This window comes from Phoxinus phoxinus, assembly GCF_949152265.1.
Source record: "Phoxinus phoxinus genome assembly, chromosome: 3".
Classification (NCBI taxonomy): Eukaryota; Metazoa; Chordata; class Actinopteri; order Cypriniformes; family Leuciscidae; genus Phoxinus; species Phoxinus phoxinus.
This window is the reverse complement of record NC_136878.1, coordinates 40633949-40647615: the sequence shown is the minus strand read 5'-3', so window position 1 is coordinate 40647615 and position 13667 is coordinate 40633949. Positions and strand designations below refer to the sequence as shown.

At 37.9% G+C, this 13667-nt stretch overlaps 1 protein-coding gene across 1 annotated transcript in view; it reads right to left on the bottom strand.

Moving 5' to 3' along the window:
• The window catches only part of tmem132e (transmembrane protein 132E), a 358047-nt gene extending 348279 nt beyond the window's left edge, over positions 1–9768 (bottom strand). The window contains exon 1 of the mRNA XM_079606022.1: positions 8600–9768. Within this exon, the coding sequence (XP_079462148.1) occupies positions 8600–8657 (58 nt within the window). The 5' untranslated portion in view covers positions 8658–9768. The remainder of the gene's footprint in view (positions 1–8599) is intronic.
• Between the last annotated feature and the right edge of the window lie 3899 nt (positions 9769–13667).

The following is a 13667-nucleotide window of genomic DNA, read 5'->3' as shown; positions in this document are numbered from 1 at the left end:
CTGATCTCCATAATGGTAATGTCAAATGAAACAAAACAACATCTAAACCTCTGTTAATTCTCAATAGGAATTTCAGTAGACGAAAAAATGAATTAAGTCAATCTGGTTAATAATAAGTGAAGCTGGTAATGCTATTTTTTATAGTTGTTTAATCCTTCTCTGCTGAGATCTTCAGAGATTTCATTTCTTCTGTGGCTGAAGTAAGTTGTAGTTCTTGTGTTTCACTTTTTTTATCTTCTTGTTGTTTCTCTGTCCTTGTCAGGTGTTCATCACTAATGCTCAATCATCAGTTAATTAATCACTGAATTATATAATTAACTTCAACACTGCTTCAGTGTAACTCCAACACCCTGTAGTGTGGACATACAAGTGTTCATTTAAAACTGAAGATTTTGCAGTGGGGTTTAAAGGGTTAAATGTGTCAAATAAATAAAAAACAGAGTGAAGTGTAATTTAACGGTAATCAACTGTAAATTAATTTACGGCATAAAACTGTAGAAAAACAGCATTTTACTGGCAACCACAGCTGCCAGTAGATTACCGTAAAATCAAGGAAAAACAGCAATATTCTGTAAAATTTAACAGTCAGGTTTACTAAACAAAATAAGTTAATTTCACTGAAATATTAGTAAAAGTTCATAGAAAAAAGTTTTGCGAAGTCAATAACTGATAAAGAGAGTAAATATTAAACTGAAGTGTTTTATGTGTTTTGCACAAGATGATACAGGAGAGATCTGTTAGTTTAAATAATTAGTTTTGTGGGTCACCATTGTGCTGGAGAGTAGAGCCTGTGCTTCAGTCAAAGATGAACAGAGTAACACTGATGTTATGCTGCCCGTTGCTTTATTTAAACGCAGGAAGTGTGTAGTTGCTGATGCAGTGACAATCTCGTTGCTAAATACTTTAGCACATACATGTGTGCTACTGTTCGCTAACTGCAAAGATTTTAGTTAATGTCATGTTTTTAATTCATTCACGATTACACATTAGATGTTTGCAGTATTATATTAAGAGATATTCATTTTCAGTGGACTCAAATGAAGTTCACAATACTATCAGTTTAAATACTCGTTTTTAAACTTGAACTGTTTGAAGCAATCGGTTTCCCAAATGATACAAGTTACCTTCCATTGTATTTTTACAGTGACATGCTGTAAAAAAGGAGAGCTGTATAATAACGGTAGAGGCCTGTAAATTAACAGTACTTTGCTGGCAACCACAGCTGCCAGTAGATTACTGTTATTTTACAGCGCAATTTTTTACAGTGTGGCTCTCCACTCACAGTTTGAGGTTACTGTGCTACTGTCACTGGTGCAAGCTTGAGGAATGTTTAAAAGCAGCCAAGCAGCAGCACAAGAGCCCAGCAGAAAGACTAATGAGTCATGCTGAGACAACACTGACCCAGTCAGCCCTCGTCACCATCATCACCTCTTCTGCCACAGGTGTCCTTCAATTAGGAAAGGTAATGACGATGCAGGCCAGACAGTGTCTTTGCCACCCACATCAGCCTGAGTCTGCTTATTTAAATATCTGGACTGCAGACTCAACCAATTTGCTGTTGTAATCATTCCACCTGGGCTTACTTTGGGTTGTGAAATCCCCATGCCAAGCGGAAGCCTGCAGTGCAGAAGGAACAAGAAATATCACAACTGAAGTAAGGAAAAAAAGAAAGCAAGCAAAGCTTAAAGGCTGAGGCGACATCTAGTTGGCCTGGGCACTGGGAGTAAAAGCAACTTCTGCAGATTTGTCGCACATGAGAAATGGAGAGAGGGAGGGAAGCGGCGGCAGATATGGACGAAGAGAGTAAGGGAGGGAGGCAAACAAGACCACGTGAGGAGCCAAGAAATGCTGGAGGGCAAAAATCTGGCCATATTTCTTCAGCTTCCACTGCAGTGATCACAGATCACAGTCTCCCATGTAGAGGCAAAATGTCCAGTGTGGACGCTGACAACGTTTGGACTTCACAATGCTGTGTTGATGACCGTTTAACATTTCTTAGTTGTTTACCAGTATTAGTTTGGTAATTAATAGGGGGGGTGGGGACGAATATGTTCATGCCACTGACAGAAATACATAAATAAAAAAATTATATTATTTTTGATTCTTTTTTAAATGTACCTAATCCATATACACAATAAATTGATAAAAAGTGACAGTAAAGACATTTATAATGTTACATAAGATTTCCATTTCAAATAAGTGCTTTTCTTTTGAACTTTCTATTAATAAAAGACTCCTGAAAAAATGCATGGTTTCCACAAAAATATTAGGCTAAGCAGCACAACTGTTGTCAACACTGATAATCACAATAAATGTTTCTTGAGCAGTAAATCAGCATATTAGAATGATTTCTGAAGGATCATGTGACACTGAAGACTGGAATAATCACAGAATGAATTACCTTTTTTAAATATTCAAATAGAAACAGTTATTTTAAACTGTAGCCTAATAATATATTTAACAATCTGATAATGTCTGTTATTTTGATCAAATAAATGCAGCCTTGGTGAGACTTCTTTCAAAAACATTTAAAATCTTACCGAACCAAACCTTTTGTATTGTAATCTAGTTTGAATTACTCCACATTTCTTTGCAGCTCTCATGCGTAAATAACGTAAATCAGTCCTGCCCACCGCTAGCCACGCAAAAGTATCAATTTAAGCGCTACTGCAAAGTCTGTTCCTGTTGGCACATTTCTACCGTCACAGCTAAGCCTTTGAAAGTAGATGCGATAATGATAATTCTACTCGAAAAGGCAAGAGGCATTTTCCCAGCTAATTTATTTGTTTCTGTCCTAGCAAATGCTCCTAGTCGGCTAATTAATACCCTCACAGAGATTTTTCAGACTAACAAAATATGCATCTCACATCTACTTAATTTTCCTGCAGCTACAGACAACTTCCTTATTAATAAGCATTCCTTTTGTCAAGACACTAATCCTGTGCAGCTGGCAGGCATACAACGACGGGCAAGAAACAAGAGTGGGAAATACAGGTTACAGTCTCCTGAGTCAGCCCTTTAATCATAGCTGCAGTCTTATTAAAGCAAGAGCACGATACAGCCAGCCGTTCCCCAAAAAATAAAAAACACACGCTGAAAACAAAATGTAGGGATGGCGCAAATGTCGTCCATTTGTGATTTTTCCTCATCCCTGCCGTCTGGGAGAGGTCTCTGGTCATGATTTTCAGAGCTATCGCTATATGATGACTGTATATGATGACAGTGAAGGATGTAAGTGATGAATGGACACAGTAGGTACCAAACTAAAGAGTCGGGAGGATACAAGCAGTGTCTCTTTCCCTGATTGGTTGACAGATGGGTCAGGCGGGTTGCCTGGGGAGAGGCAATTTATCTCGCATGACAAAGGGTCAACTTCAAACTCAAAGAGGATGTTTTAACGATGGTAAAGTACAAGCCATCTCATGTTATTAGGCCCACCCTCTGAAGAAATAAAAGAACATTTTTAAAGGATGTCGCTATCCTGGTGCAGTTGTTGATCACAGTGCTTGTGATTGGAGGAGATCTTTCTTTTAAAGGGCAATGTGCACTGAATGTAAACAAGTTGCGTGCTTTCAGAAGAAAGGCCATAGTGCCTTCAGGGCCAATGCGGGAGGTCTTCAGTCATCCCATATCTGTAGAAACCACCACTTCACAAAGCTGTCTTATGCTGCAACTCAAGGAACAACGTTTTGTAGTGTCGCTGTTGGTGCCAGCTAATGCTATTACTGCATTAATCAATGATTTGACATGCTGTGCCACAGATTATAGTGGGTGTACGTGTAAACCAAGAGATGATGAAATTAAATATTCTTTTACCAGGAAAGACAAAAATAAATTTAAAGTGTTTCACCTCATTATATATATTTTTTTTCATGTTCGTTCCGGTTCCAACCGACCTTATTCTGTTGGTAATTAGGTTGCTTGAGTTTACAAATGTCACACAGACCTAAATCACATCAAGAAATCTCATTAGTAGGTGAACCTGTGCAAATTCTGTCAAGTTTGTCAAGGACTTCATATGAAGCTGTAGGTAAAAAGAAAAAGAAGGGCCAATTGATAACGAGCGGGCACTATCCTTGCATTCCTAAAGGGGTGTTCAAGTGGTCCGGCATTCCAAAAAGGTGTGCGAACCTAAATTGTGCACATAATCTTTCAAAGCAATCCCACCAAAAAGGAACTGGACAGATAACAGTCTCTAAAATACATCTGTTCAAAGAAATGACCCAAAAATGACTGGCAATTATCTACCAGGATTTATATCTACCAGGATTTATATCTACCAGGATTTATACATCTGATGTGACTTAGAAATCCATTTTAGGATAACTTTTGAGAGCTGTTAACTTTGAACCTTTGAAATAAGTTGTAGCTATATTTAGGCCCAGTTTCACAGACAAGGTTTAGTTCCTGACTAAAATGCATGTTTTAACTGAAAGCAACTTGCACTGACATATCTTAAAACAAGTCAGTGCCATTGTTTTGTGTCAAGATGCAACCAGTGATCGTTTTCATCTAAGTCACGTTCATAAAAGAGCCTAACTGATCTGAGGCCTACTATTGGCTTAATCTAAGCCCTGTCTCTAAAAAACAATATTCGACCCAGTTGAATTTTAATCACTCTAAAAAATGCTTGGTTGTTTCAACCCAATTTTGGGTCAAATATGGACAAACCCAGCCGTTGGGTTAAATTTTTTAATTACATTTTTTAACTCACTTGAAACAACCCAGCATGAATGGACACACACACACATACAAAATGTATTAATTCCCAATATTTGTGTATTTTGCAGAAGAAAGAAAATCGGTCGGCTAACACTTTACAATAAGGTTCATTAGTTAAAGGTATAGCGGAGGATTTTCTTTTTCCGGGTGGGTAGTCTATACTATTGGTCCACCTAAGTGTCAATCATTCTGGTGATATGTTTACGTAAGGCCGTTCACACGCTGGCGTGCGCTATAGCACAGGTTGGGCTTCCCACTGATGCTGCAGTCGTGAAGATTCTTCTAGACAGGTAAAGTTTGTCATGCTTTTTGGAGAAATCCATTTAAAATCACTGCTAGTAGGCGTTCCCTCTCAGGAGCAAATAGAGTGTTGCGCATGTGCATTTAAAAAAAAAATTGGAGAGTGCGGGTCTTTTTTAAAATTAGAAAAGATCCTCCGCTATACCTTTAACATTAGTTAATGTAATATAACATGAACTAACCATGAGCAATCCATTTGTTACTGTATTTGTTAGCGTTAGTTAATAAAAATACAGCTGTCCAATGTTAGTTCACAGTGCATTAACTAGCCTAATGTTAACAAGATTGTAATTAAGTATTAGTAAATGTTGAAATGAACATTAACAAAGATGAATAAATGGCCCAATGACGTGATGTGCAATTTTGATGTCCAAACCCCTTTATGAAGTCAAAATAACGTGTAAATAATAGCTTAATAGCGTGTGCAGTTCATGTACTAATGTAGTTAACTAGCAAACCTTATTGTAAAGTGTTAACAGAAAATCAAAAAAGTTTGGATGACATGAGAGTGAATAAATTATGACAGATTTTGACATTCAATTTTGCAAATGTAGCATTCACGACGACGCAAGTCTGAGACATTTTCTTTGTTCTGCTCAGTGCATGTTAAAACATAAAACTTTTAAAACATTTAAGACCATGAAAGAGGAGTCATATCATAATCAGGATTCAATTAGAAGAGTTGTCGGAAATAATTTCAGGTTAGTTTGTCATAAGGATGAGAAGCAGCACAGGGGTCCAACAATCAAGGCACTGAAGCTCCACCGATGCTACTTCCCAGGCCTACTAAATAAAACAAGAGTACAAAACAAAGCTATTTCTTTCCAGATGATTTGGTTTCACGAGGAAGCCGCTCTGAAACCGAACCAGGGCTCTCCGCACAGGTGCAACACTGTGGATTAACAAACAAGACATTCCTAGAGAGCTCACGGCACGTCTCAGGTTTGTTGATGTTTTCCTTGATCTTAATGCCTGGTTCCTGTCTGTCACGTCTGTAACTGGAAGCGGAGGAGACACACTTGCACTGGCCCAATTTATTGCCCAAGTACATCAGTATCAACCGCAGATGAAGGCTGTCTGGATTACAGATGCAAACGCATGACTGAATGGCATTGTTGTCAAAACATGTGCAATTGTATTGGACAGTGCCTGACAGATGACATTATGAGCACATCTGACCTTCCATTGCTCCTGCCTTCTATATGTTCAAGGTATGAATCATGGAAGAGTGAAATGCGCAAGCAAGTTGATCAAATTTAAATCAACTAACAATTCCCATGACATAACTCATAACTTAAAAATCAAAACATTTCTACAAACGAAACTCCCTTTCTGGTGTTCCTCATATCTAAGTTTCTGTCAAATACCATAGATTACAGTCAAGTCACATAACGAACCCTCAGGACTTTGATGACTCCCAAATGATGTTGCCTTTGTTCTTATGGTTTCATGTAAGGAAAATAAGGGATGGGATCAGACCTCAAAGGAATATTTCAAAGAAATATATCTTCTGTACTGATGACTGTCAGTGGAACAATCTTAGTCACACACTATGATGCCATAATATGGTTCTGACTCTAAAATAGCCTATAATGACGTGTTTTGTGTTTCAATAGGATTTCTCTTGATGAGATACAAATCAGTCAAAGCTGTCAATTAAACAACGAGAGACACAGCTGTGACAGCTTAAAAAAAAAAAAAAAAAAGAGAGACAAATGTATAGCAGACTGCAATTAGATAAGCATTGTCTCATTGTTTTATCGTATTCATTTGAAAACTGCAGAGGGAGCAAATCTGAAATGAACTTGAACAGGTTCTGATTCCTTGTAAACAAGCAACAGATAATTAGGAAATATTGGCTAATAAATAATCCAAACTTGTTCCACCAGCATGTCCCCCTAAATTTAGTAATGCAACACTGACCCTCTCAATAGAAGTCTGAACACTTTTAAATAGCCTACATTTAAAACTTTAAAATATTTTCATTGATCAACTAAAAAAGAAAAGAAAAAAGACAGGTGTTTTGCCAGACATTTAAAACGATCTGATTTACAGCCTATATTAAAGACTCTTTTTTTTTTGCGCCTAAATAAAATACGCAGTCAAACATGGGTTAGTTCACCCAACATTTTAAATTATCTCATAATTTACTCACCCTAGGTGTATGACTTTATCATTTCAGCCAAACACAATCTGACTTAAATTAAAAATATCCTGTCTCTTTCAAGCTTTAAAATGGGAGTGAATGGTACCTCCTTTTTTTAAGCCCAAATAAGCACATCCATCCATCATATAAGTAGCCTAATCATATGGCTCCAGGGGGTTAATAAAGACCTTCTGAAGTGAAGGTATGTGTTTTTGTATGAAAAATATCAATATAACTTTATAAACAATAATGACTGGCTGCTTTCATAGCGGCCGTACATGAGTTGCGTTCGGGCCGAAGAGTGACCTCTGACCTGAATTGACGAACACAAAACACCAATCACAAATTAAGAATCTAAAATGAGAATTTTTTATGAGAAATGTCAGAGGAGCTTGAGTTTGTTGTTCAGCTATTAGTTTGAAAAGCAACATGCGTCTACTCTCTCTCTCTCAAGCTTGCTACTCCTTGTTACCGGAAGCTAGTGATTACAGTTTATAAAGTCATAATTATGGATATTGTTCTTACAAAAATGCCTCACTTCGCTTCAGAAGGCCTTTAATAACCCCCTGGAGCCATGTGGATTAATTTTATGATGGATGGATGCACTTTTTAGGCTTCAAAAAACGAAGTACCATTCACTAGGCTACTATTACACTACCACTACCACACACATATTTTTTATACAAGTTAATTACGATTGTGTGAGGCTGAAAGAAAAAAGTCACATACCTAGGATGGCTTGAGGGTGAATAAATTATGGGATCATTTTGATTTTTGTATGAACTAACCCCCTTACTTTCATGATTCCCTACATTGTTTATCTTAGAATACCTATACGGTAGAATTGGGTTTATTATAGCCTGTGTACTTTTCAAGTCACTCAACACCACATATTTTGTTTTGACTACTTTGGGGGGTTTAGTCTTAAATAGACTGCCCATTCCCTAATTCATAACCTTCTTTTACATCACAACACTTGAATAAGAAATTTTGACAGAGCAGGCTCAAAAACTGATTTCACATTGTTGTTATTTTTAAAAAGGGGCATTTTTTTGTCACGATAGCCTCAAGCTTTAGTCGTGCTCCCACCTTGCGGGCAGTTGCTATGCTTGAATAATAAGTGTGTTGTGTAAAAAAAAAAAAAAACGGAAAGCATTATATGAAGTAAAAAAGGCGCACTTGAAGCTTACGTTGCCCACCAAGGCTGGAGTCAGCAACAAAACAAGAACTTGAAGCGTTAAAATCGGTTTAATCTCAGCTCTGCGCTTTAGTGTATGTGTGTTGAATGACCAATTAAGACTTATAAAACCCACTGCATCCCAACATCCAAACATATAGGATAAAATCCACTGCAGTCATTCACAACACCCAAATATTATCAAGCAAGTAGGCTACGGTGTTCAAAAAACAAGCGTGCATAAGCAGACTTACCATCTGAAATGAACATATACAGCAACAGAGTTTCCATCCAAGAGCGTAAAACGGACATCGTAGTTTCCACGAATAAATCCGGTTTGTGATGATAAACAACAGCGCTCCTCCAAAATATCTCCCGACCGACGTCTACAGTCCAGCGACGAATTCCCAGCGAGAATCTGTTGGATTGTGATGCTGGTGAACTTTATCTAGAGCTATCACGTCCATTATACCAGACCAGTAGGAGTTAAATAAAAGAAGAGCGTGTCAACCAGCGACAGACAGAAAGCCCAGTCTCATGTAGCCTACGATGAGCTTTCGACAGAGAGAGAAAAGTTACAGGTATCCGGCTCAGGTGTCTCGATTCCCACGCGTATCTCTCTCTCTCAGTAATCCACACGGCACGGAATATAGTCGTTTTCGTCCATCCAGAGATTTTAATTTAAACTATAATCCCGTGAAAGCATGAACCGCCAGAAACGCTATCGCAACAGCACAATAGCCTACCAGTGTCGTCCACGAGCTTGTTAGTTTAATAATCTACAAAAGCATCACACAAAACAACTGATACACGACGCGTTTGTGTTGGGTGGCAATAGAATTTCCTATAGTAACCTTGACATCAAATTGTAGGCTACTAGTCTATGTTATGGATGAGATCCGATTTTTCGATGTATATTTAACCTGAAGTTATGCGATGTTGAACAACCTCGTCGCCCAACGATGCATGAAAATAAACGTTTACTTGTCCGCTCCGATGAAAAAAGTGTTTTCTTCCTGGATGAAGTCCGAAAGATGACTTGGAATTCTTCTCAGAAGGAACTGAAGTCCAGCACAACCTTTCCCAGTAAACTATTAACGATACATATGATAAACCTTTCTGTTGATATCACTGTATGTAGCGTATCAAACCAATTTGTTTAAACTCCGAGGACTTAACGGCTAAATTCTTCTTAACAATGCAGCGCTCCGGTCTGTATATAGAGGGTCGGCTTCACTGTTGAGCTTCGTCAAAGTAGAGATTTATTCAAGACCACCCCTCCTTCGGTCACACAACTTAACTTTGCGTTTCAACACTCGAGCTGTGGCGTAAAGCCTAGGCTTTGCGTTCCGCTGGACATGTAGTTTGAAGAAGTAGCTGGTGAATCTCTGAACCCTTCAAATCTCTCCAGTTCACAGCGGTCACGTGACACGAGTCTTTACAATCAGACCGCTCTGACGTTTCCACGCGTCCGTCATGTGCATATCACGAAAGCATGACAGGGTCACATTTCATCCCAAGATCAAAAGAAATATGATGAGACGATGATGATCAACTTAAAGTTCAGCTCCCGATTCCCATTACTGTAAGATACATGCTTTTCTTCAGAGATGTTTGTGATCCCAATATTTCTCAAAGGAATTTTTCACATTTAATTCTTAGGAGAGACCAGGAGGCTTTTTGCGCGATTATACTTTGATACAATATTTGTATCATGTCTGCAACAAATAAGAGTTACAGTAGGCATAGTTTATAAAATCTACCAATTATCTCTTATAAAAAAAGGTAGCCTACGAAGGCTGTCACCCGAAATGTTCAAAAGATACACATTTGTAGACTATACTTGCCCCTCAAGGGTGCATATTAGTAGGCTACTTTAAATGTATTATTATGTATATTAGCACATTTCGAAGGGGTATCACACCACTGACAGAGTGTAAATATGATGGGTGGTATAGCATTAATGGAAAGCATAGATATTTTAGATATTGTCACGATCAAAACTCATTTTAAACAGTTTAACTGAAAAGGGTAAAAATATAGCAAACATTTAAAAAAAAAACGGGCCATTTTAAGACAAAAATATACATACATTAAAAATAGATTAATTTCTATCAATATTACAGGCAGTGTCTGTTTTAGTCACTCTCAAAATTGTAGCAAAATGTAGGTCTATATAGGTTTTGTGCAATCGTCCAGTGAAAGAACATGGTCAGTGCATGATATTTCTTGTTTTGTAAACTTGTAAATAAAAAGCTGGTGGTTCTTAGCCTATCAAATTGAGCAAGAATTATATATGTGAACGTATAGGCTACTATCTTATCTCAAAAATAAACAAAATTTGTGTGTATGTAATGTATATATATATAATTATTACTGTTAGGTGCAGAGTAAACAGAGGTGACACTGAAACGCTGTTCTGGGTGTTTTGTGGCTTAATGTATTTTGGTTGCAGGAATAAAAACAACAATGTTATTAAGCCCATTTTTAATTTTAAAACAAAATATCTTAATCAACAACATATCACCCAGAAGTGTGTGCAATACACAAATGAAAATTTCACAAGTAACTGTATTTCATGAAGTTGACGTTGCTTTTGAGGTGTCACACGACAGTGACATCTCCTGGCGGGCCACATTAATAGGGTCGTGTAGCCTACATTAGGCTATATATAACAGCTTGACAGGTTCACATGTTAGGACAGTCCTAAATAAACACAATTGCCATGATTTTGATACTTTTATACATCCTGTTAGACCTTTCATTCTTTTAAACAATATTTTCCCTGAATGTAGGGAACACACACCCTGACAGCTGGTTTTATTTGTGTTCATTTTGGAAAGTTTAATGGCATAATAAATAAACACACTGCTTTAATGGCTTGAGCATTTCACTTCAGCAATTTGCATATGATTTGTGCGTATGCATAATACAAATAATATAATGCACATCACAATTTCATATGTACAGGCCATAAAAGAAAAAAAAATGAGAATGCTATTTGACAGTGCATAATATAGCCGCTGTAATAAAACAATTCTCATTTTCTTCCGCTGAGAGTAGCATGCTAAATGTATACTCGCACATTAACTCCGCAGTTTATGATACGGGAAAACATATTAAGATTTCTTCATTTTAACCATTTATTGCTCGGAAGTGCGTTTGCGCCTAGTGTCCCGTGATGTTTTGTTTGATACTACTGATGGCTTTGTGTACAATGCGAGACTGCACACAGAAGGATATTGGTTACTTGTGCAATAGGGATAATCTTACTATATAGCATGGTCCCCTTGTAGTACACACTGGAACCTCATGGTAATGGCCCTTGGACCGGATTTTAGAGTACTTGCATTGATTCATATCTCAGAAATTAACTTTGTTATACCTTCATTCGTCCTAGCCATTTAGATCTAAGGTTACACCATACCACGAGCATCCTTCATCTGCTTGTCTTGCCACAGGACCAAAAGCAAATGATGGCAACACTTCAGAAACTTGAAATAGTTTGTTAAAGGTAACATGCAGCTGGTCTCATAAAGAAGACTCTTTCCTCGCAGGGACATTATGGTGTAATGTATTAACGAGCCAAGCAAAAGAGTGCCAAGCTGTCAGCATCAGTTCTAGCAGCATTTAACACATCACTGTGCCACTGACTATTTTTTATTGCTTTGATTTCTGTTTCAAAGAAAAAAGAGGCACTGCTGCTTTGTTTTGATTCATTGCATTTTCTCCTTCAAGCTCACACACCAAAATTGCATCATATTTATTTGGTGGAAGAGCACTTTATGAACACTTCTGACCAGTAAATAGGACCTATTTTGCCCTTTTATAAATTCTTGGTTTTGTTTTGGGGGCCTACTGGGATAGAAAAAACACCTTTTTTTCACATATTTTAAATTGTTGCAGCACCTCTCTTCCCTACACAATTTAGCAAATCGAGGGAACGAAAAAGTAAATCATGCGCATGATTTAGTAAATTGAGCAAACAAATTAGTCAATCGTGCACACGATAAAAAAAATTCTTGCATGCCACGTGCGGGGCTCCATACTTCCCAGTCAGTAACGCTCTGTTTAGTTCCTGCTTTTATGAAGCCCCTCCTTCCGAAAAGCATGATGTGCTCTGACAGGTCGGCTTGACCAGTGTGTTGTGATTGGTCAGCTGCTTCGAGCGCATTTTAGAAATGCCACGCCCCTTACCATAACCTTACAATAACACTACTAACGCAACTCAACCAGGCTTCTTTTTTGCATGGAATTATTTAAATGAGGATTACTGCGATGTGTACGATCTTAGGCTGCATTTAAAGGCCTACTGAAGTGTGTTGAACGTGCAGATGATGTGTTGACGTAATTTCCACTGAAACAGGAAGCTAAGGTGGGACATATTGAATGGCTCCTCCCCCTTTTCAAATAGCCAATAGTGTTTAGTTTACCTCATAGACTGCAATTCGTACTTGACAGCACCATGGAAGCGAATCCGAGCGCTGATGATACGTTGGATTCAATAGTAGAGGTGTGAATAAATACTAGCCATTTCATTCTTAATCAACATATGGAAAACGGAAAAAAACTAGAGCGTTTGAGCAACCGAACACACATCTCCAACCCATATTGCTCTGTGACGTGTCAACGGTCGCATTGGCCAGGTGGTATTTATAGCATTAGATTCTAGAGAGCATTTGATTGGACAGATGATGTGATGAGAAGCTGAACTCATAATGTCTGATGTCATACAAATCTGTGATCCATTTAAGTGGAAGTGAGAGACTTTAAGTTTTGAATGCTTATATCTCCTAAATGGGAATTTTGTCATTGTTTTGGAACACACCGGCTAATACCTTAAGGCTAACATATTAATACAAGCTAAAAAACTTAAAGGGTTAGTTCACCCAAAAATGAAAATAATGTCATTAATGACTCACCCTCATGTCGTTCTAAGCCCGTAAGACCTCCGTTCATCTTCGGAACACAGTTTAAGATATTTTTGATTTAGTCCGAGAGCTTTCTGTCCCTCCATTGAAGCTGTATATACAGTATACTGGCCATGTCCATAAAGGTAATAAAAAGATCATCAAAGTAGTCCATGTGACATCAGTGGGTTAGTTAGAAGTTTTTGAAGCATCGAAAATACTTTTTGGTCCAAAAATAACACAAAATAAGACTTTATTCAGCATTGTATTCTCTCCCGGGTCTGTTGTCAATCCTTCACAGTTACGCTGATGGCGTAAGACGCTGATGACGTGTTATCTGGTGCGCCCGAGCTTCGTTTACAGTCTGAGGGAAACGCACGCTGTAAAAGTGTCTCATCCGCGACATGCACAT